A 24,441-nucleotide genomic window follows, 5' to 3' on the forward strand; every position below is an offset into this window, starting at 1 on the left:
TTTAAAAATATAAAAATAATCAATTAATGTCTCAAAATTATTATTTACATATTAAAAACGTTTAAAATACTTTTTTAAAAAAATCGCGGGAGAAATTAAATTGGGGTAGATTTTTGCGGGAGATTTCCAATTGCGGTAGTTTTGCGGAGAGAGATATTTGCGTGTAAACTAAAAAATTGCGGGAGTCCCGCTGATGGGGAGAGACATGGCAACCCTGTTCATGCTTAAAGGTTGCTACTGTCTATTTCTCTTATTAAAACTAGTTTTTGTTTATTGACTAGAAAAACTGATTGATGGAATAGTAAGTACTAATCTGGCATTTCTATGGTATGAGCTCACCCAAAAATATTTGTTTTTTTCGCATGTTGCCAATCGTGGCAATTTTATCTTATTTTGTCGAAAGACTATCTAATGAATTGAAGAATCAATGTAATAAATTTCAATTATTGATTTAAGTTCCAGATTAAATGCTTCCAGAAATTTGGTTGGTTTTACGCTTTAATGGGAGATATAGATTTTATTTCTCTTATAGTACGATTACCTTTTTGTGTGTGAAAAAAATGACTGAAGAATTAATAAATATTAGCGCAAACCAGCTATTTTCCATTCTATCAATAATGCCAAATTAGGCAATTTTTCTTATTTTGCTAATAAACTTTTTCTTTATACTGTCTCTTAAACGAATTAAATTATAATTAATACGGAACATCGATAAAATTTTCTGAATAAATTATTTCCGTCGCATAAATCATAGATTTGCCAAAATTTTGTTACTAATAGTTTTTTCCTTTTACGAGCTACTATACTCGTTTAAATACTCAATTGGTACAAATAAAGCAAGAAATAATGATATAATTTACAATTAGTTCGTAGAACTATTCAGCCGCCAAATTTAACGGCGCTGATATTAAAATATATAAATCTTGTTTATTCCTCTGTGATACACAAGTTGAAGCATATAAAGAAGTTACTCAGAATTATCAAACTATTATGGTAATTATAGATATAAATAGCTTAAACCTTTGATTTTGAATGATACGATCAAGTTAGAATATTTAGAAAGAATTAAATAAAAATGTAAATATAAGCCTAAAAAATATCTAAAAATTTATTTTTAATTCTACATTCAAATGCTGGCTCAGAAATGAGTTTAATGAATATGATTAGGCGAAAAAATTTTTCTTCGGTCTCATTTGATTTATTAGAGGCCGAATTAATGGTAAAGCAGAATTTTGACATGAATTGCGAAGAGTTAAAATTTATTTCATATATAATAAACTTTTAAATAAAATAAATTCCTTCCGATAAATATGTAGATTTGGATCTAATTTTTATAAATTTTGACTTTATATTCAAATTCAAATTTAAATCTGTAAATTATAATTTGAAAAAAATTATTCACCAATATTTATATATAAAAGAATTGCAGTTGTGGCGCTTTCCCGCTTTTTATCCTTTAGTCATTAAAAATCCCACCTCACTCTTAGAATATGGGAGGTATGGCCGGGCCTAAAAATTTTTGCAATTTACAAAATGAGAAAATTGAATAATACACCTATTTAATATAATTAAAATATAGCCACTTTTTATAATTATTTTTTATTATTCTTCATTTATATATTCCTCTCAAAATTTAGAAAATGTTTTTAACAACCCCCCCCCCCCCCCCACCCTTGTCGTGGTAAAATATGTAAAAGTAAATAAATAAACACTTAACCCATTTTGCCCTGATTTCCCGATATTGGAATATCTTTATTTTCTTGATTTGGAACATTTTCTATTTATTTTCAAAAAATCCTGATTTTTTTAATTCCATTTTATTAGAAAAAATGAGTAAAAGTGCTTACAAATTGAGTAGAAGCGTTTAGCGATGTTTTCACAAATACGCTATGATTTAAATTGAACTGGTATTATTTTAAAAAATGATGAAAACTATTTTACGTTTTTTAATTTTTTTTTTATATTGTTTAGTTTGACTTGTGAAATCAGCAAAAATAAAAAACTAAAATAATTGAAGATCTAATGATTTATTTCCATAATTTATTCTTCATAAATATTACAAATTTATGTAATCTAGAATATTTTGAATTTTTTTTTTGATTAATCATAACTTTGCAGTTATTTCTATTTATTAAAATGCGAATAGAAGAAAAAGGAAAGGTCATAATATTCAAATGAATTAGTTACTATTATATCAAAGTTATATCGATGTGCATTATCTCAAAATTGTAATTAGGAGGCATTAATTATCAGTAAAATTTTCTATAATTAAAATAATCTGAGAAAATCAATAAAAAATTCTTAGCTTTCAGTATAGTTTTTTTATCTAGATTAGAAATAAAGTATTACTTTAAATGACATAAAGCACACTTTTAAATTTTATGTTGGGGGGGGGGGAGGGTTAACTTATTCTGCTAAAAACTTAACCCAAAATGTCCGCTCCATACTTACAACCATGAGTGAGTGAGACCAGGAAGACTAATATATTTTCTATCACATCAGATAGAGGTTACATGCTTATTAAATAAACAATACGTAATATAATATTCTTAAAACATTAGCGTTTATGATTTAAGAAACTTCGGTTGGTAAATTGATATTGAATATATCGATTTCACTTAAAATGAATTCACAATTTTCGCGGTCTGCGCTCGTTATAATAATTTCGCGCAAATACATTCGCGGTAGAAAATTCGCTATAAATGGTTCGCGATTAAAGTTTCGCTATAATGAGTTCGCGATCAAAGTTTCGCTAAAATGTATTTGCTCTAAAGTATTCGCGGTTTAGGTTTCGCGGAAATAAATTCGCGATAATGAGTTCGCGATCAAAGTTTCGCCAAAATGTATTCGCTATAAAGTATTCGCGGTTAAAGTTTCGCGAAAATAAATTCGCTATAAAGAGTTCGCGATAAAAGTTTCGCTAAAATGTATTCGCTATAAAGTATTCACGGTTAAGGTTTCGTGGAAATAAATTCGCTAAAACGAGTTCGCGATCAAAGTTTCGCTAAAATGTATTCGCTATAAAGTATTCGCGGTTAAGGTTTCGCAGAAATAAATTCGCGATAATAAGTTCGCGATATTGTCTTCGCTATAAATGTTTCGCGGAAAAAAATTCGCGGAATTGGTTTCGCTATATTACCTTCGCTATAAAATTCCTTCGCTAAAAAATTCCTTCGCGATAAACGACATTCGCGATAAAAGTTTCGCGAAAAAGTGTTTCGCGATAAAAGTTTCGCTGAATTGACCTGATACGATATAGAACTGTAATGATCTTGCATTTGTGAATCCCTTAGTTACATCTAAAGAAAAATTTTGGTACCTGTGGAACCCTAAATGGACATGTGTTTAGAACTTTAATGATATTGCATCTATAAATCCCTTTTAAGGAAGTAGCATTTATTAACTATAATGTAGATAAATACCTTTTTTTACACATATACCTTTAAACTGGAATAGTTACATTTGATCTATTTTAACTTTGTTGTGTATATCAGATAGATCTAAAAGACCACACAATTTGGTTATTGAACATTTCATTCCACTCTTGATTGTATATATCTACATTATTTTGTAATTTATAAGTTTACACAATTAGATACATAGAATATCTTTATTCATTATAAGGATGAAAAGACATGCAATTTTATACTGAAATTTTTTTATTCCACTCAGTAAGTATAAAATAACCATACAATTAGATTTATTATAATATTCTACACTTCCTTTTGCAATTATAAGTTTACTTACATATATACCTTCTAAACTGGGATGGTTACATTTGATCTATTTTAAATTGTTGAGTATATCAGATCCAAAGTTAAGTGAAGGGTCACACAATTAGATATATTGAATTCCTTAATCTTATAAATATAAGAACCAAAAGATCTCTACATACCATTTTCAAGCCCTTTCCAAAATTTACTACGTAACCTTTATATTGCTAAACCTAATACTGTACACTCATTGGATGGTTATTCTGTTGCTCAACGTAAGTTTAAAACCTTATTTTTAATATATTATCCTAAATTATGTTATTATATTTATTTAAGTCGAGTTATATTATTTACTTCTCAATATTATTTCAAATAAAATTAATATAGCCAATTTTATCCTTTCATAATCAAGTTTTATTTAATCGGGCATGGGTTTTTTACCTCTCTTTTTATTTTCCCATGGGCGTTTAAGTAAGGGGCTTTGCCTCTTGCGTGCACAGGTAACTGCGGCCTGCCCAAAAAACGTGGATGGTCCTCTTATTTATTTAATTATTTCCCATTCTTTTATCCCAGTTAGATGGGCTCTTATGAGAGAACCAAGCGTTGCTCTATGACATTTTAAGGCTAGTGCGCTTAATATCACGTATCACGTAAATATTATATACAAAAAAAGTATTTATTTTTTTCATACAATATATATAATATAAATAAAACTATACAAAATTAATATATAATAAGATAAAATCTTTAATAAAATTTTTTTTCATATATATATAATTATGATATAATAAAATTATACAAAAATAATATATAAGATAACATCATTTTGTAACCATTTTTTATTTTTTTTAGCAACAATTGATTTTCAAAATTTTAATCGACAAACAAGAGTGCTTAGTGCTCAACACAACTTTCGCAGGGCTAAACACGTTCAAATGGCGCAGAGGTTGGTATAATTGTATTATATTTAATAATAAAAATATTTAAAGAATTATCTTTATTTTGAAAAAAGCTTAATAGATCATCTTCACGGGGATCTTCATTCATTTCCTCATTAAAAAAATGCATCCTTATGAGAAAATATTCTGGTATGTTATTAAATCGATTAGTTTAAAAAACGAAATGAATTTTATTTGTAATTCTTTTGGTATATATACACATTTATCCAATTTAACTTCTAATAATATGCAATTTGATTAACCTCGATAATATAATATTACGTGATCTTTTAAAATATATCTTAACCTTTACAATAATAAATATTCAGATGTAACATATGTGTGTTGGATAAAGGAATTAAGTCTGCTCTTTTTTTATCAAGATCTTTTCTCAAACTGAAAATAAGTTCTAGCATTCTTTCTCTGTTGACCTCTAATTATATCCTGGGCCAATCCAATTTAAATAGCGGGTAAATTATTGCGGATAGGATATATTCATCTTTATAGATGTGTTTGCATCTATTGAAAATAAATTTTTTTAAACGTAAAATGCTGTGAACGTTACTACAAAAAGGAAAAGCGTTACCGTTACTCTTTACGTCTGAAAGAAGGAATGCGCTTCGTTTAAAAATTAAGCATGGGGAAGCAAATAAAAAAATGCCTATTTTTTAATAAAATAGATATTTTTTTTAAATTTATATTTTTTTCCTTACTTATTTTATAAAAAATTTCCTTTTTATAAAAGTAATAATCAATATTTAATAATTGCAATTATATTATTAAAAATTTAATAAGATTACAGTTATATGTATCTGTATCTATTTATAGATAATTTTTAGAATACATTTTGTTATACTTTTATTTAACGCTTTTTTATCTAAAAAATAAAAATATTTAAGTGCAAATTTTATCTCATGTGAGCATATAATTTAAATAAACATATATTAAAATATTAAGACTAAAAAATATAAAAAAAGATATAAACATTATTTTTTCCCTTTCTAAAGATATCAGTTAAAGATTGTGAAGGATATTTTTATCATGCAAAGGAATTTATAAATCCTTGTTTAGCCATGACCCCAATTAATTATAAACAATACCATTGATGCACAAAATTATATTAAACAAATAAATTTATTTAGAATTTTGTAAAATAATTTTCTTTTATAGATATTTCGCTAACTTTTAATTAATAAATTCAGTAATTGATCATTTTACTCTAAACAAAGACGAATTCTTAACGAAATTTAACAATTAAATAATAAACCGCGTCTTTTATTTATATTAAACAAAATTTCATTGCGCCTCCCCTATCTGAAAATATTAAAAAGGGATTTTTTTTCTTGTGACACTTCCAGACTGGCAGTGGTATCATTTACGCGGCCCGACTGCCCAGATTTTTTTATAGATAATAATGGTAATTTAAAATACTTGGTTTTAAAATATACGGCAGCCGGGGTATTTTTTTAAAAAAATTATTTTAGGCATTGGTATATTTAAAAAAAATTAAAATACGACCCGACCTGGAGATCCGTGATAAATTTTAATAAAATATATATATGAATTTCTTGAACCCAAACATATCTATATCCAGGGTTGACTTTAATCTTATAACGATATGAAATATATTTATAGAATTATCCTTCAATTTCCTTATCCCAAGTTTCCCTTTTTCCGTGTTCTATCTGGTAATATTTTTACAATAGCTCATGCTCAGAAGAGATAAAGTTAATTTTATTTTAAATCTCCTAATTTTAAAAATTTTCTCACTTTCTTGGAAGAAATAGAAAAGGAAATATAACATTAAATATTTTTTGGGGTTGGTCCTGCAGAAAAATGGGTAAAAAATCTAGGATTAACTACACTTTATTATATGGAAGTAAGTTGCTTCTCAAGAAATTTCGAAGATTTATTACATCAGTTTTAACTATATTATATTCATTATATTTAAAGATAAAGATGATTTCTAAAAAAGTAAACGCGTTACTAAAATAAAAAAATGTGCGCTAAAATTTGTTTTAACAAAAATTAGTTTTTGATGCTTATTAAATATTATAATTTCATTTTGTGCAAATATTTTGTAGCTTCTTCAATAATTTTTATGGTCACCTAATTTAATGTCAATTAAATTGATAAGAAGGACAAAATAATTAAATATTTACAATGTAATATATTTCTTAATAATGTATATAACACTGAATAATTCTTCTTCTTCTCCCTTTAATGACGATTTCCAGGTTTACATAGGTAAGCCAGTTTCCCTCCTAATTTTCCTTCTCTATTTTTGATGGTCCTGAGTAACACTATTTGTAAGATTGATTTTTCTCATATCTGCCGCTATCACCTTTATCCACGTCATCTTATTCCTCGAAGTGCATCTTTTTACCCAGTCACCTTTCGTTCCACATGCCCAAACCATTTCAGTCTATTTCTTCTCACTACCACTCTAATCTCTTCTATTTTCATTTTTTCTTTCTCAGAGATACCTCACATATCTATTAAATCATTCTCATCTCCGTTCTTTCCTGTTTAGCTTTGTCAGCTACTCTAATTTCCCATGTTTCACAGCTATACCTACAAAAATACGAATCAAATATTTGCATTATTCGTTTTCGATTCGTATTTTAGATTCGAATAATTGTCGTATACGAATACTTCCTTATTTATATTCATACGAATATAAAAAACATTATTCGATTGATTCGTCGAATATTCAATTCTTTAATGAAAATATTTTTTTGAATGTATCTTTTAATATTTGTTTTTAAATTTGTGATTTCATCTTGAAAGATTTCTTGTCCAGAAAATTATAAAAGGTTTACTTATAAAAGAATTTTACTAAACATATTTAGAAATTTTAGGTAAAATTTGATCAAATATCTTATCTTTCTTCTTTAAAAAAATCTTAATCTTTAAAGATTTTTTTTCAAAAAATATTTTTTCAATTTAAAAATCGAATCTAATAATTCATTTTAGAAATATTCACCTCCATAAAATATACAACCCCTCACACAGCTTACGTAAACTTTTCCCTTTAACTTCAGCGACGTTTTTATTTTGTAAAATTAATTGGTGTACAAATAATTATTTTGACATAAATAATACTATATTACAAATTTACATAAAAAAATTCGAATAAGCTTTACTAATAAACTCTATTTCTTTTTGGCTTTTGAACTTTGTTTTTTGATGGTAGTTTTTTTCTTTATAATAAAAAATTAGATAAGATTTATGCAGAGTTGTTAAACGCTATTTTTAAAAGTAGCGCGCTACCGCTATATCTATTTGCCAAAAAAAGTAGCGCGCTACCGCTTTCGCTATTTGTCAAAAAAAGTAGCGCGCTATTAGCTACTTTTTTTCAAAAGTAGCTTTAGCTACTTTTTATAAAAAAAATTTTAGAAACAAATTTTTTTTATTTTTTTTTTGCTTATAATGTAAATGTATAATAAATAATATATAAAAATCAATCAACATTTATAAATATAAAAATATAGTTAGTTTAGATTATAAAAAAATAAGCAATATAAATAAATATTTATTTTAATTTGTTGCATTTTAATAATAATATCATTTCAATATTATCATCCCCAAGTCTAGAGCGACGATCAGAAAGTATAAGCTTTGCTTTACTAAATATTCTCTCGACACTAGCACTTGAGGGCAAGGAAGCTCTAAAAATATTTAATCAGATCAATTTATAAATATAAATAAGTTTTTACCTTCTGTTATGTGTCCAACTATCTGCCGTGGTACATACATAAGATATATCTGATAACTCTGTCGTCTATTTTATCCATAAATGTCTGGCGACATAAAACTGTTGTGCCAGGGGATAAAGTTTTAATCATCATAGTAAATGATGGATTATCAACCAAGGACAATGGCTGAACTGTGTCAATAATAAAATCAACAATTACTTTATCAGCCAATTTTTGTGAAATATTGGCATGTTTATTATCAGTTAATTTGGTTTGGATAGTATTTGTTTTTTTGAATGAAGATTCTCCTATACCAAAATTTTTTATATGTTTCCCTATTTCCTTATAGCAATTGGCGTGAACAGTCTAATAAAATAAATAATATTATAATGTAAAAATAACAATTTACTACCTTTAGGTGTTTCTTAAGGTTATAGCTACTCGATTGATTTGATGATATATTTTTTTTACATTTTAAGCACAGGAATTTGTATCCAGATTTTGTTTTAATATTTATTTAAAAAAATTTTTCAAATCTAGGGAATGGGAAATCGTTATTAGAGTTATTAAGTACATTTTCTTCCATTGAATCTTCCATGTCTGAATCACTTTCAAGAATTTGGATATCCATGGGCGATGCCATTTTAGATTATTAACACAGATTGAAAATATAAATTAAAAATTGAAAATATATTTAAATTTCCAAATTAAATAATAAATTATAATTAATTATGATATTATATTTAAATTTTCATGTTTATACTTACATTCATTATATTTTTTAAAAGTAGCGATGTAGCGCGCTACTTAGCTACTTTTAAAAAAAGTAGCGCGCTAAAAAATTAAATAATTTAAAAAAAAGTAGCGGCTATTAGCTATAGCTACCAAAAAAGATAGCGCGCTAAGTAGCGCGCTACAAGTAGCGAGCTACTTTAACAACTCTGGATTTATGTATATTATTTTTATATAAAAAATTATTATCCAAATTCTTATATGATAAATGTAATACGAACCTTAATCATTTTATCATCAACTATATCAAAATCGGGGTCTTCTTTATCACTTCCGCCACTTCCTTCTGTGCCACTCTCTTCATTTACGTTCGTATTATTCCCATCTTCCAAAAATATTTCTTCGTTATCCAAAGATATTTTCTTGGAGGCTTTAGATTTACTTCGCCCAGACTTTCTTTTAATAACAAAATCAGACGTATGCTCAAGCACATAAGGAATCCGGAAAGAACGTTTATTATAAGCTCGCGTTAGGGCAGCTTTTACCTGTTATTGGTATAATGAAAAGTGTAAAAAAATAAATTGGCATTATTTTTCAATTTAAATAATTATAAATAATTGAGATATTTTTTGTGATAATATTTAAAAACTTTAGGATTGATGAGTGAAAATGTGTCTTTTATAATCTGTCCCTTCTTTCCCTGACAAGGTTGTGTTTTACTTTCCCATTTCGACATTTCAACAATGTTGTCTAGATCGTCTTTAAGTAAGTAGTAATAATGCATGGTGGATATTACTCTATCTATTCCATCATCGACACTCAAATGGTCTTCGATATTATTATTAGTAGCGTTAGAGAGGAGAGGAAGTGAAAGACTGTTTTTAAGAGAGTTCATATAATCTAAATTTATACTTAACCAGTCGCTGTAAGTTCTAGAATCAAATGTGTAAAAAAATAATTGTTAAATATTTTAAAATATCTATTTTTAGAGTCCTGCAGGTCTGTTGTCTGACTGATTGAATATTACAATAATAAAATAAATTTTTAAAAATCAGGTGGGATTTTATATACATTTTCATATTTTTGTAATAAATAGGATAAAATAGAAAAACTCCTCAAAATAAAAATGATTGCTGAACATTTAAATTTAATGTTTAAAATTAGAATAAAATAAATATTTTGAGATATATTTTCTTAAAAGTTGGGGCAAGATTATATCTATTTTTTTACTATCGACTTCGGGGAGGAACATTGTCTTATCTTTTCTTTAACAACAACTGGTGTTGTCATTGAGACACTGGTTATCGAGAAGGTATATTAACCATCTATGGCAAAAAGTGAAATGCATGGACGGCCTAAGACGACTGAAAGCGCAAATGAATTACTTGGTAGACAATTAATGATTGCACAACTTTGGAATAGTTTAGTCTAGAATATCTAAATTATTATATGAGAAATAGCACGCTCCAAAATTCAAAGATAACGGGATCGAGATATAGATTAAAATATGCTGGTATCTAATTTTCATTGCTATTGAGATGCGATGGATAATTAGATGGACCAAATACATGACTGTGATGATTAATATAAAGGATCCTTTTAGATACTCTCATCCATATTTAAAATTGATGGATACATATAATATAATTAGAAAAAGAAACAATTTTAAAATATGCTTATGGAAGAAACCATTAACCCTCAAAAAGAAAATAATGTCGTTGATCAGGCTGCTGATTCATTTTCTAATGTCGAGGTGATTACTTTTATTATTATATTAACAGTTTAACAATATTTCTAGGGATGTACCGATATTTTTTATCGGATCGGGCCGATATTTCACCTATTATAAAATATCGGTTATCGGCCAATATTATAAAATTTGCCGATCCGATATAAAATGGCGTCCTTAACAAAAATAAAATGTTATAAATTTTTTTTAAAAAAGTTATATCTAAAATCATTTATTTTTATAAATAAAATGAAATCCATATTTTTTTTAATAATAATAATTAATTAATAAACATTCTGCCATTTTGTTTTTTTTTGTGCATTCTGTTAAGAAAAGTGTGCGATAATCTCTTCAGAATCTGTTTTTAGTGAAGCTGGTGATATTGACAGTTACCATCGCCGCAGGCTGATTTCGGATAAATTGGAAATTTTGATATTTCTAAAAAGAAATCTTCGATATATTAATGTTAAATATTATTTTAAATTTCATAATATAATTGTTTATTACTTATTACTTATTATGTATATAAATTAATGTTGTTACTTATTATATAAAAGTGATTTATAATAAAAATATTTTATATATTTTTAGGCAATAGAATTGAATATAAACTATAACTGATCATTATAATATATTTAAATGACATAAGTTATGGTATAATTAAATTATAGATGTTATACTAATAATAAGTATATTACAAATTAAAACTATTGGTATCTTTACAGAATACAAAATTAGATATGATATCGGATCGGTTATCGGCCGATATTAATTTAATTTCTGGAATATCGGATCGGATCGGCCTCCAAAAAGTGATATCGGTACACCCCTAATTTCCAACCATGTCACGTTGGTTAAATCTTTTCAACAGTAAGGGATACATAGTTATGCAAGCAACTAAAAATATATTTTTTAGTATTGCCAATTTAATTAATAGGCTAAATAGGTGAAGATTGATATATTATTTGAAACACTTATTATATTTTTTAAAAAATGTTTAAGTTGTAAATTTTAATTATAACAAACTTTTAATTTTTATATTATCATTTTTCTAAATTTGGCATTTACACATTTATAATTATTTGATATTAATTTCTTTGTATTAATAATTTGTAAATCAAAATAATATGTTTAAAAAAATTATGGTAGATTACAAACTTCTAAATTATTTATATGCTATAAAAATTAATTGATATAAAATAAGATAATGGTCATTAAAATTATTTCAGCCCAACGATATATAAAATCATTTTTAGATACAAACCTAACCCAACCCTTATCTATGTTTTAGATGTAATCAGGCAGATCAGGTAAATAAAAATATTTTTGCTAAAACTAATTTCTATTACGGGCTCAAATACCAAACATCCTGGAGCCGGGTAATCTATCATCAGATGTGGCCAGAGGCCAGATGGTTTAACTTCGGTAGCTTGGTTGTTAGTTAAACCCTTAATTTGGGACTTTAGTAATGTCTTTCCATGGATATATGTCAAGCGGGACTTTAAATTTTTTAAAAAATAGAGGGGGCAAAATAAGAGCTCTTACATCAGAACCCAAGGAATTTTATTAAAACAAAAAATTTAAATTATTAATTTAAAATATAATTATTCCTGTTTTGGGGAACTTGTAGTCTAACTCCGTTTACTGGAATGAGTTTATTTAAATATTTTTATTATTCATATTAATTTTACAAATAAAATTTCACCTTTTTAAATTCATTGTGAAAAAAAAATTGACCAGTAAAACAAATAATAGTGGCTATTTTAACTTAAATAAGTAATATATATATATCTTCTAACTTAACTAAAAAAAATTTATATGCCTATTTACAAATAAATGAAATTCGAGTACTAATATTTCAAACTATAAAAATTTTTATTATACCTAAGCATCATGTGAGTCTTGAGCTCTTTGAGCATACGTTGAAATTTGGTTTTCTTCGAATTCTTACCAAAAAACTTTGGGAAATTTATCATACCTCCAAAATAGCCTTTCATTATCTCCCCAGGAGCCACGGCAGAGCTGAGAGCCTGGATTAGCATAAATTATATTACTGCTAAAAAATAAGATAATATTGGCTAAAATTCACAAAAAATTAATAATCATTATATTAATAAAGTGAAAATTATAAATTCTAAAAAATCATATCAGGGTTAAAGGCATCATTTCTATTTTATTTCCCACCATAAAAAATCCATGCTTTATTTATATTACTCAATTTGGAAAAAAAAATTTAATTAAATTTTACCACTAAAGGCAATAAACTCCAATTATTTGTTTTTTGGATAGTTTGAGTCATCAAGTCTCCATCGCTTATAAAATCCGCGCTTTGCGATATAAGTAGCATTTGAGCATCGTTGTCTTTACTAAGAATATATTGTATATGGGGGGCGAATTAATTCCAAGTTATATCAAGTTAGAAAAAATTTATAAACTTATTTTTTAAATATCAAAAATTTGGCTTGATCCTAAAAGTATTTTGCACAAGTTGCTTGGATCTGGCTTCCCGGTTGTGCCAACTTCTAATAGGAAGTGTCTTTAGAAGTCATCTCCAAAATAAAAATTACAGGGAAACATAACTTAGTCTTTGTTAAAATCCCACCAATTAAATTCTGATGTGAAAGGGATCAAAGTTTCTGCTTAAACATTTAAATATGCTTATTTAAGCATTTTATTTTAAAAATAAACTTCGAACACATTTACGTAATCTTTTCGTGGCATATTTTCTTAATAGTCACAGGGCATCCATTCTACCTCGAATGTAATAATAATCTAATTCCATCACAGGATGGACCAGCACTCCCTGGATTCGGCAATCTTCTGCATAGTTATTTAAAATTATAATTAAATTCACGGTATTTAGACGAGGGCATCATAGCTGATTATTTTGAAATCCAAGTCATGAATGTTCCCAAAATAATAGAAGAGCCTTTTTCATTAATGGGACAAATATAAATTATCTTTTCTGAGGAATGTAGCTCCCAATAATACATCTTTTACTATTACACCATTGGATGAATTAACTCATTTTGGATTGTTAGTTAGGGGTTTACGCTCATGAATTTCTAAAAAATTCCTTCAAATAAAATAAATGACTCAAAACCCAATCTTATTTTAAACTAGGACTGACATGATTATATTAAAATTTAAATCAATTTTTTATTTTGTGTATATTTTAAATAATTATTCATTTGTCATTTTACTATATTTTGCGCAAGTTCTAATTAATTGCTAAATTTAATTATTGAAAATAATTTTATATAATGTTGATCAAGAAATATTTTAAAAAAATATTGTTTAAATTTAAAGAGATATAAGAAATCCATTAATAAGATAATTGGCCCTCAATATGTTGATACTAAGAAGTCTAAATCATGCAGTAATTTCAATTCTATTTTATTTGAAAATATTAGTTAAATTAAAATAATCAAATAGTGCTTATTAGAGGTGGGCGTGGGCCGTGAAATTACGCGTGACCCACCGTTGTGAAGAAATTTTAAATTATTAGCGTGACTGGGCATGACGGGCCTTTCCAAAATTTTCCCCGTGCGTGAGTAGGAGTGAACACAAATTTCCATAAATCACGGAAATTTTAATTTTGCAAATTTATAATTTTAAAAAATATATATTTTATTTATTATTTTATTTAGTTTTTTTAAAAAAAAGATTAGTTTTTGAAAACAAAAAATCTTTCGCATTTTATAAACAACATCCGAGTGAACCTATTTTTACTTTTGCTAGCTTTTTCTTTTAAAATTTATATGTTCAAATTGAAATCAAATTTATCAACAAGCTTATTTACATGTATATAGTGATCTTCTTTCAAGTATTTTATTATTATATATATTATTTTACAATGAAAATGTAATTCTTCGTATTAAATTATAAATTTTATTATTTACAAATGTCATTGAAAGTTTTTACTTTTTATTATTTGTAATAAATGCTTTAATGTAATGTATGAGTAGTGAAGGAGTAGAATTTATAATATTATATTAATATATAATAAGTATTTCTTTATTAACAATTAAACTCAAAGATCTAGTGTACTATTAGACCCAACAAAATACAACAACCAATGAAAAATAATAAATCAATGGAAATATGGTAATACATAAATTTAAATATGTTTTATTTTCATTTATCTTTATTATTTATACTAATCATTTTCACTCAAATTATAATGATTCGAAATTAATATAACTCATTGTTTAAATTTTCTCATATTTACCAACAAATCTAACATACTCAATATAATTGTCATAAATAAATTTGCATATTTGGATTATATATATATTTTAAAATATAGTAAACAAATATTTTAAAAATTTCAAACATTACTCATATAATTTATAATCTTGTTGTTTTATTAATTTTGGTTTATACCTTTTTATTAATCAGGCTAAGGAAAATCACATGATATATTTTTCTAATATATTATTTAAATTTTAAACAAATGGTCTTAATTTTTTTACTATAATCTTTGGTTTAAATAATTTTAGAAAAATACTTAATTCATTCATTCTTTATTTATTAAATAAATGATTTTAAGCGACCTTGAAGAGGAAAATCATACACAAAGCAGTGGAAAAGGAGATAATAATGTTAATAATAATAATGAAATAATTGAGATGGACATGATTTCAAAATCAGAAATGTTAACTAAAATAAGAAGGAAAGACATTGATATTGAATTTAAAGCTCCAGAAAAAGCAAGATATGGGATGATTTCTTAACAATTTATTATAAAGGTACCTTACAAAATTTTGTAAAATGTACAAGTTGCCAAAATGTGATGTCATATAAATGTAAAACAGGTACTGCCAGTTTATTAAGACATAAATGAGTCATAAAAAATACAAAAAAACATTCTGATCAGACAATATATAATATGTTTAAAAGACAAATGTCAGATAAATCAAAAGCAGTTTTACAAAAAAATCAGTTATATTTTATATGTAAAGATCTACAACCTTTAAATGCTACAGAAAATGATGGATTTTATAAGCTTTCTACAACCTTTAAATGCTACAGAAAATGAAGGATTTTATAAGCTTGGCCAAGAGTTAATTAATGTTAGTGTTACATATGGACAACAAAATATAAAAGATATACTCGTTAGTCGAAAAACTCTTATGAATACAGTAGCTCCAAAAATATATGAAGAAATTAAAATTAAGATAAAAAGCTTGATCAAAAACAATTACTTGTCCATAACCACCGACTTTTGGACAGATGAGTATAAAAATCGTAGTTTTTTAACTATTACTGGGCATGTTATCAATAAGGATTTTGAATTAAAATCATTTGTTTTGGCTAGAAGGGTAATGGATGAAAAAAAAAACAGGAGTCAATATCAAAATTATAGTAAATTCAATTTTGGAAGAATACACAGACATAGAAAATTATTTAAGTAAATGTATAGTGGTAACTGATAATGGGGCAAACCTAATATGTGCATTTAAAGATGATGAAAGGCTACCCTGCATATGCCATATATTAAACAACATTATGCATTACATTTTTGATAATTGTTTACATGAAATAGCTGTAAATATAAATGGTGTGAAAAAAATAGTACAGTATTTCAAACAATTAACAGCTAACAGCAAACTAGGCTACACTCTTAAACAAGATGTGATAACTAGATGGAACTCTGTATATATCATGATACAGAGTTTCTTAAAATCATATTCCGAAATTCAGGTGTACTTGCTTAGCAAGCAAGAATTAAATCGACTAGCCACTGTTGATATTACCATCTTACGGCAGTTAGAATTTTTTTTATCAATATTTAATGAATGCTCGGAAAATCTGAGTGCCGATTCTCATCCCACAATAAATGAAGTTTAGCCGTGGAGACAAAAATTATTACAGTATTGTCAACCCTCTGAAGGGGATACAACAATAATAGAAGCCTTAAAAATCAGGACTGGATGTCTTTTAAAGATTCATCATGCAGCCCCTGCATAAAGTAGGCTTAATTTTGGATCCCAATTTCAAAAGCCTTAAGTTTTTATCAGAAGAAGAAAAAAACGATAAACTACCATAAAAATGCCAAATGTCATAAAATATGATATGAATAAGTCAATGCCAAAGCCAACTATTAGCTATCATAATTCGTCCTACACTCACAAGAAACCTAATATTCTAAATGAAACATTTAGAGAATTTCTAGATAATACTGATGAACCCTCACCATCTATCGAAGAAAGCTGCGAGGATGAACTTAAAAGATTCATCGCTCAGAAGACAAATAATAATGATAGTATTTTGAAGTTTTGGAAGCATAAAAATTCGTTTCCTTTTTTGAAAAAATTAGCGAGTAAAATTTTATCCGCCCCTGCAAGTTCGGCATCTAGTGAAAGATTGTTTTCTGTAGCCAATCGCTTGTTGGAGGAAAGGCGTACTCAATTAAATTAAAAAAACATGGATATTATTCTTTTTTTAAATAAAAATTTCGATTTATAAATTGTATTTATTTTTTGTTATGGAATTATAGAAATAAATAGAATAAATTCAAAAAAGTGTATAATTATAGGTTACCAATTTTGAAAAATTTAAAAACACCGTGATCTTTCGGGCGTGACGTGCGTGAGTCAAAATATTGCCTTTCGTGAGCGGGCGGGTCGGGTCAAAATTTTTTTAGTGGTAAGCGTGAGTGGGAGTGAATTTTTTTTATTACCACCGTGAGTTGGCGGGCCGTGAATAAAAAATTAGGCCCGCGGCCACCTCTAGTGCTTATATTAAAATTCGTTATTATAGATTAAAATAATAAAGCTAAAAGCTCGAGATTTTAGTCAAAATAATATTAACTAGCTTCCATATTTCGCCAATAGACTATATGTGGTTTGGAACCAGCAATATAAAGGATTTTGGTTCTGGTCTCCATAAATTTGAAATGGATTCTGATTCCACATTGTGCTATATACTAGTTATGCGTCAATTCCAAGAATATATTATCACCATGTGATAAGTGTATAATATCAGATTTCAAATAACCCTTATTTAAACTTAAAAGACTTCAAAATTAAAATTAATTATTCCGAAATTAAACCAATCACAATTTATATATTTACTTAGCAGCGAATGATTGAACAGTAAGATAATTATCCTGAATGAACAAAGGAACCATGGTATAATCCATAAAAAATAGGTCGGCCTTTTTCCTAAGTACATCAGTATCAGCTGAAGACTCGGCAGAAAACATGGTTCGGGTTATCTCAAAATCATCCTATATAATTTCATTTTTAATGATATTTGCAAATATAATATAAAGAATAATTATCTTAAATTTAATGCAATTATAATAACAATTATTAATGAAGCTTTATTGGTTAAAAAATTGCAAATAGTTTTATACCAGTTTGATATCTTTTTTCATGGTTTTAATTTCTGAGCCTAGATCGGCATATTTAAGACTTTTGCTGTCAGCACTGAATAAACTAAGACTATGAATTATCTATAAATATATATTAATAAGTCATAATATTGGTGTAAAATAAAATAGTGATAATAAATATGAAATAAATTATGATCAAATAAAAAGGGGTCATTTTCTTTCTTTAGTAATTTTTATTAATTACATTATTTATCTGTTCTGTTAACGTTACATTTACTCGTTAATTTTTTTAAAAAAAGTAGAGTCACTTTACTGCATTGTAACATATAAGCTCACCTGACGAATGTCACTATTGCAAGCTTGAATAACTCTTTGAACTATGGCGGGTTCTATCGTCACTTTTTCGTTGTAAAGCAATTTAAGCATGGCTTCTTTGATTTGTTCTGGTCGGGGTTTTGAAAATCGTAGATCGTAACAATAATTGACTAACATTCTCATTTTTGGGTCACCTCTTTGATTGCATATGCCTTGTAAGAAATAATGTGTAGATTTTAACCTGTTTTTTTTAACTTTTATTTTTCGTCGATCAAATCTATTTTGATGTAACTGTACAAAAAAATGGTTTAAATATAGTTGGGATTAGGACTAAATAGGGATTATAAATATTGAACATTAGTATTTATTAGTTTGTGGAAGAGACTTAAGATCTAGTAACCCTAAGTGTTGAAAATCCCACCACCAAATCAAGTTCAATTGGAATTAAAAAAAATATTCACTAATTACAGAAAAATAAGTTGTGATAAAGATAAAAGTATTTCAAAATAAAGGTGCTCTAAAAAAACACTATTTTTTTTAACCATACCTCTATAGTGAAATGAATTACAAATACCTGATGGATTGAATTATGAGGTTAATGATGCTTACTACCTTAAGGTACTACCTATCAAATTTGAATTTTGTTTATTTTTCATTTGGATAGGCACTACCAAATATATTTATAATATATATTTGAAAAATCGTGACTTTTGGAAAGCCTCTATGGCCTAGTAGGCAAGAGCTTCGCTTACTGATCCCATGGTCGCAAGTTCAAATCCCGAAAATGGTCATGTTTTTTTTCTTAATCTAACTTGGTGGTTCCATCCTTGGGGGGATGATATAGGAGGCCGGACTCGGCCATGTGATTCCGTTATAATATATTAAATAATAAGGGTCTTATTACATTTTAATAAATTTTGGTCGGTATTTAGCAAATTAGGTTGGTATTTAGAATATTTCCATACATTCACTTGGTAGTAAGCATCATTAACCGAATTATGATAATATTTAACAAACCCCTAGTAAAAATAAAAAAGTCAACTAATGAAGCCATTCCAAATCTAATATAAGAAAATTATAAATCAAATGTGATTTGAGTGTGAGAATATTTCAAAATAGCTCATATTATGACTAATAATAATAAAAAGACTGTAACCTATAAACTAGGATAAGTCGAGATTCACTCTCTACATATTTGGTGGAAAATAAAACCGGGGGCAACATGTCAATTAATTGCATCCTTAGTTGGGAAATGGCAAAATTTTCTTTGAAATGCTACGCTCATAAGTTTTCCAATTATAACTTTGATCAGAAAATAAGAATCAGCTGAATTGAGCATATCCATTAACCAAATAAAGCTAATTGTTTTCAGTAAATTAATCTGGCCCGGACATTTGTTTACATTATATTCGTAAATTAATGATAATCATTCATACACAATATATAGAGTAATCTACGAACTTCATAGCCAACGTGAGAAGTCCAGTCGTATAATATAAAGCTTTTAAGAATTTAAGGCTTATAAAAGGCGCCGAATATTAGGGGATAAATCTAAATTTTTGAAGTACTTACAATTTTATATATAACCATAAATTATAGTTACATTTGCGAAATCAAACAGATAAGTGTTACAATACAGCCCTAAGTTTATAGGCTATAAAGCCTTAATATGGCCTAGGGTAAATCCATATAAGAGACTGAGAAAATATTTTCCATCAACAATGAACATTTTATAATGTATTTCGCAATAAATATGTAGCTTGCATAAAATTGATAGATCTTCAAAAAATAATTTATATTGAAAAAATACAATAAACAACAACCAAAAAATTCAACTAATTTAACATTTTCTTAAAAGCTTCTGTATATTCTATTTGACAAAGTTGTGTCAAAGAACAGGCTACAGTCAAGAACTTAAGAATGCCTAAATAACAAGAGCGGGAAACCGCATTAGATAATCATGGCAATTAATCATAATAAAAGTTAAAATTATATTTATATCAAGCAATTGATGAGAATGATTAAAACTATGTATATCGATAAATTAAAATGATAAAATTATTTTCTAACAAATTATAGGCATCTTAGTGGTCTTAATGAGCGCTATAAGTTCTTGAATTCCGCCTCGATCCTCGTTACCGGCCATACCGTCAACTTCATCCATTATCAAAACATGATTTTTAAATTTTGAATGATTTCCTTATCAAACACATTTTTAATAAAATTTGAAAGTATATATAATTATATAATTTTTTTTGTATTTTAAATATTTTTACAAAAAGTTTACCACAAAGATACAATATGTCATCGTTTATAAAATTTTAAGGGGTATTACATTTTTACAAAACGCAAGAGATTGCAATTGATATAAACAGACATTAAATAAAGTTTGATGTAATAAATATTTAAAAACAAATCTAGCCAGAAAAAATTGTTATGAATAACCATTTTATATACCTTGCAAAAAATTGGGCATATTGTAAGAGGTCAAGCTATCCGAAAAGAGGTTTTTTAAGCATTTCTTTGAACGAATGTTGGAGGCATTTAATTCCGAATAAGTAAAACCTAATTCCTGTTGAAGTTTAAAAGATAAATATAATAAATATGAATAAACGAAAGATGTTATGTAATTTTATAATTGTAATAAAATTGTAAAAATTTAATTATCAGAGATAGGATAATCCATATAAATATAATAATTGACTGTAATGAGGCAAATTGTATATAAATTGGGTCAAAATCTTTCATATCCAATTTCAAGCATCATTAAACATTTGCGCCGATATAACTATTGGCGGTCATAATTTCATAGTAATACTATTTTTTGTTATATTATCTGGAACAAGAAAAGGATTTTTAAATTATATAACGAACGAGTCACATTCAGCGAGTGTTCAAGATTTTGGCCAAAAATAAATTACTCAATCCATTTATTTCTTCCATATATGGCAGAAGGGTTTCTTCTATTGGCGAAATTTCAAGGCATAGGTAATATTTTGACTAAAATCTTGATATATTTTTAAAAATCGGCCAAATAATGGAAACAACACTACATTTATCCATAAAGATTGCATAAAAGAATTTATTGGAGAATAAAAAAACAAATTACACTATAAATAGCGGTAAGACTAAATAATGCATTGCTAAACTGCATTGGTAAAATGTATTGTTAAAAAGTAATTAATCATAATCAATCAAAATTTGATTATATAATATATTTTTTTAATGAACATAAATCAATTTGTTATTATGTAAAAAATTGAGATTAAATATCAAATAATTTACAATTCTATTTTTACGTAATATTATCGGAAAAAATAATTATTTACTAGCTTATTACAACTTAAATTTATTTTTCAATTGCAAAATTTAGCAAATATATATCCATAAGAGGGCGTTAAATAAAAATTATTGGATAGCGCTTTTTATATTTGGGTGTAAATACATGTGCTATGACATTTAATTAATGAGTAGGTTTAGAATCGAAAATTAATAGAAAATTTGTAAGGCACATATTGTTGGCGTTATTGATCAAAATCTCTTCATTTTTGGTTTATATGTGTATATTTAGGAGTTAAGCATTATCCTAAAAAATATTTTGAAAATATTATGATTTGACCGAATGCCGAGCTCAAAACCGACCACTTACTAAATATTCCTGTATAGTGGTTTGTACCTCTTCATTATACCACCATTGTCTTTGTATGATTTGTTGCCTCCCCTTGTCAAGCCTAGTGTCGATTTGGCAGTGTCTATTAATCAGGATAAAAGGTCTGTCCACATTTTTTCACTGACTTGTGAGGAATCTATTGTTTCAATGTTTGCATTGATTGCAAAGGCATCTATCATTGTTTTTAATTTACCCCATTTGATGCAATGTTCCAGTTTTATCTTATTTTGAGTAGATTTATTTGAGATGTGTAAACCATGACTAGTAGCTTGTGTTGCACGGCGATATATTCTCCTGGGATGACTTTGCAGTCTATTACATCTTTTAATCTTCTGCGAGAGATTAGCATGTAATCTATCTATGTTTTCCTTGTACCACTTTCATATGTTATTAAATGACTGTCTTTTTTCCTAGTAGGTGTTGGTTAATGCAAGGTAGAAGGCTTGCACATATTTCAGTATAGGCTCTCCTCCGTATCCAAAAACACCATGATGCCTTTTGTAGCTATCTCTAGCCTTTCCCACATGTGCATTTAAGTCAGCACCTATTATGACTAGGTCATCCCTAGGAATTTCCATTACAGCTACATCAAGGATAGCTCTAAAATCATCTTTCTCCTCTTCTTTGCTACCCGTTTGAGGAGCATATACTAAAAGGATGTGTAGTATTGATTGACCAATGCAGTGTTTTATCTTCATTAGCCTATCAGAGATCCTGTTGACTTCGACTACTGAGGAGGTTAGATCTTGAGTGAGGATGATGCCGACACCGTTCCTATTGCTAACAATTCCATTATAGTACAATTTATATCCCTCTCCAATCATTAAAGTCTTCTGAACTTTCCATTTCGCCTCTTGTATGCACGCTATATCAACCTTTCTCTTGTTCAACATTGATGCCAATTCTCTCGTTTTACATTTAAGTATCTTAATATTCAAACTTGCTAACCTTGTCTTCTTTGCTTTGACCTTTATTTTACTTTTCGCAGGATGGAGGTCTACACCCTGCGCGTCGCTTGGAGGGAATGCCCTAGCTTTCATATTCATATTTTCATTTGTGTCCTTCATTTTTGTTTATTGGACAAGTATCCTTAGCACCCGGCTGTCCAAGCCTGTAGGTGACCGGGGTGTCACCTCTAAGCTCCGAAATTCATCCTACCATATGTCTTTACACATCAGTCATCGAAGAAAAACCGGAAAATTTTTACGTTCCTTACCAGGATCGAACCTTGGACCTTCAGTTTCCAAGCCCACATCATAACCCACTAGGCCACTTAACGTTATTTGGGGAAAAAAATAGCGAGCTGTTTTTCAAAAAAGTAGCATGCTATTAGCTACTTTGTAAAAAAAATTACAATATTATTTATATATATCTAATCTATGTCCATAAAATTAGCATTTTAATTCAAACATGTAAAGACATTGATAAGAAAAATATATGCATTATTTATTTTGGATATTTTAATAAAATCATCACTAAGTCTATAGCCGGGATCAGAATGTATAAGTTTTAACTTCAAATAATTGTTGTAACACGTGATGGCAATTGGTATTTAATTTTCTAACTTTTTGTATAAAAAAAATTATAAAATAGTTCATTTGAGTATTTTTTTTAGATTTAAAGGGTCAAGACAATTTATTGACTAATTTATCTTTGTTGGCTATTAGATTCAAGGCTAAAATTAGCATATATAGCTGCTCTTACCAATTGTTGTAAATGTTAGATTTAATTTGCATAAAGATTTCTTTTGGATTTTGTTGTACTTTATATGTAATTTGCATAAAGAATTCTTGTGGATTTATTGTTATAACGCATGATAAAAAGATTATTTAATTATATTTTATTTTATTGTATTTTATTTTTTTATGATTTTTACTATTATAATTTAGTTAATTTGATAATGTTATAATTCTAAATAAAGGATTAAAGTTGATTTTATGATTTCGTGATTCCTAATTATTATTAATTTCCTTTATATATATATATATTTGTTTTCTATTTTATATTTAGGTTTTGATGCACAATGACAAACCTGTCGTTGTGACAATGGTGTTGGAGAGCGGAGGAGACCGGCCCTTTACAACCTTCAGTCTAATGCAAATCACACATTGTGACCGGTGGGACAACAAGGAGATGTGTCAAATTGTATTCTAATACAAAAAAAAAATTCCAGAAGAACGTAAGAAAAATATGTAAATAAAGGTGAAAAGGAAAAATTATGTTGTTAAGATTATGTTTATGTAGAATATAAAATCTAAAATTAAAAACAAAGAATTATATAGGTAACATTCTTAATAGATATGA

General features: G+C 27.2%; 1 protein-coding gene and 2 long non-coding RNA genes across 7 annotated transcripts in view; 2 read left to right on the forward strand and 1 right to left on the reverse strand.

Moving 5' to 3' along the window:
• Positions 1-3,908: 3,908 nt before the first annotated feature.
• Positions 3,909-24,386, forward strand: LOC135928892 (uncharacterized). Of its 4 annotated transcripts, none has more exons than XR_010572396.1 (5): positions 3,909-3,988; positions 4,287-4,385; positions 4,566-4,659; positions 4,703-4,801; positions 24,148-24,386. It is a non-coding gene; the product is annotated as an uncharacterized LOC135928892 (long non-coding RNA). The 4 variants fall into 4 exon arrangements; XR_010572397.1 differs by having other exon boundaries at positions 4,726-4,801; XR_010572395.1 differs by lacking the exon at positions 24,148-24,386 and having other exon boundaries at positions 4,703-4,861.
• Positions 7,696-24,441, reverse strand: part of LOC135928891 (replication factor C subunit 1-like) — a 53,160-nt gene continuing 36,414 nt past the window's right edge. For both annotated transcript variants that reach the window (XM_065465349.1, XM_065465348.1), the window contains exons 15-24: positions 20,925-21,039; positions 20,538-20,666; positions 18,489-18,679; positions 18,174-18,272; positions 17,890-18,044; positions 13,059-13,176; positions 12,695-12,840; positions 9,731-10,013; positions 9,363-9,626; positions 7,696-7,854 (exon numbers count right to left, since the gene is read on the reverse strand). In XM_065465349.1, the coding sequence (XP_065321421.1) occupies positions 7,807-7,854; positions 9,363-9,626; positions 9,731-10,013; positions 12,695-12,840; positions 13,059-13,176; positions 17,890-18,044; positions 18,174-18,272; positions 18,489-18,679; positions 20,538-20,666; positions 20,925-21,039 (1,548 nt within the window). In that variant the 3' untranslated portion in view covers positions 7,696-7,806. The remainder of the gene's footprint in view (positions 7,855-9,362; positions 9,627-9,730; positions 10,014-12,694; positions 12,841-13,058; positions 13,177-17,889; positions 18,045-18,173; positions 18,273-18,488; positions 18,680-20,537; positions 20,667-20,924; positions 21,040-24,441) is intronic.
• Positions 14,533-15,557, forward strand: LOC135928893 (uncharacterized). Its single transcript, XR_010572398.1, has 3 exons — positions 14,533-14,636; positions 14,850-14,917; positions 15,363-15,557. It is a non-coding gene; the product is annotated as an uncharacterized LOC135928893 (long non-coding RNA).

Source organism: Gordionus sp. m RMFG-2023, chromosome 4 (assembly GCF_954871325.1).
Source record: "Gordionus sp. m RMFG-2023 chromosome 4, tfGorSpeb1-WG-v2, whole genome shotgun sequence".
NCBI classification, from domain to species: domain Eukaryota; kingdom Metazoa; phylum Nematomorpha; class Gordioida; order Chordodea; family Parachordodidae; genus Gordionus; species Gordionus sp. m RMFG-2023.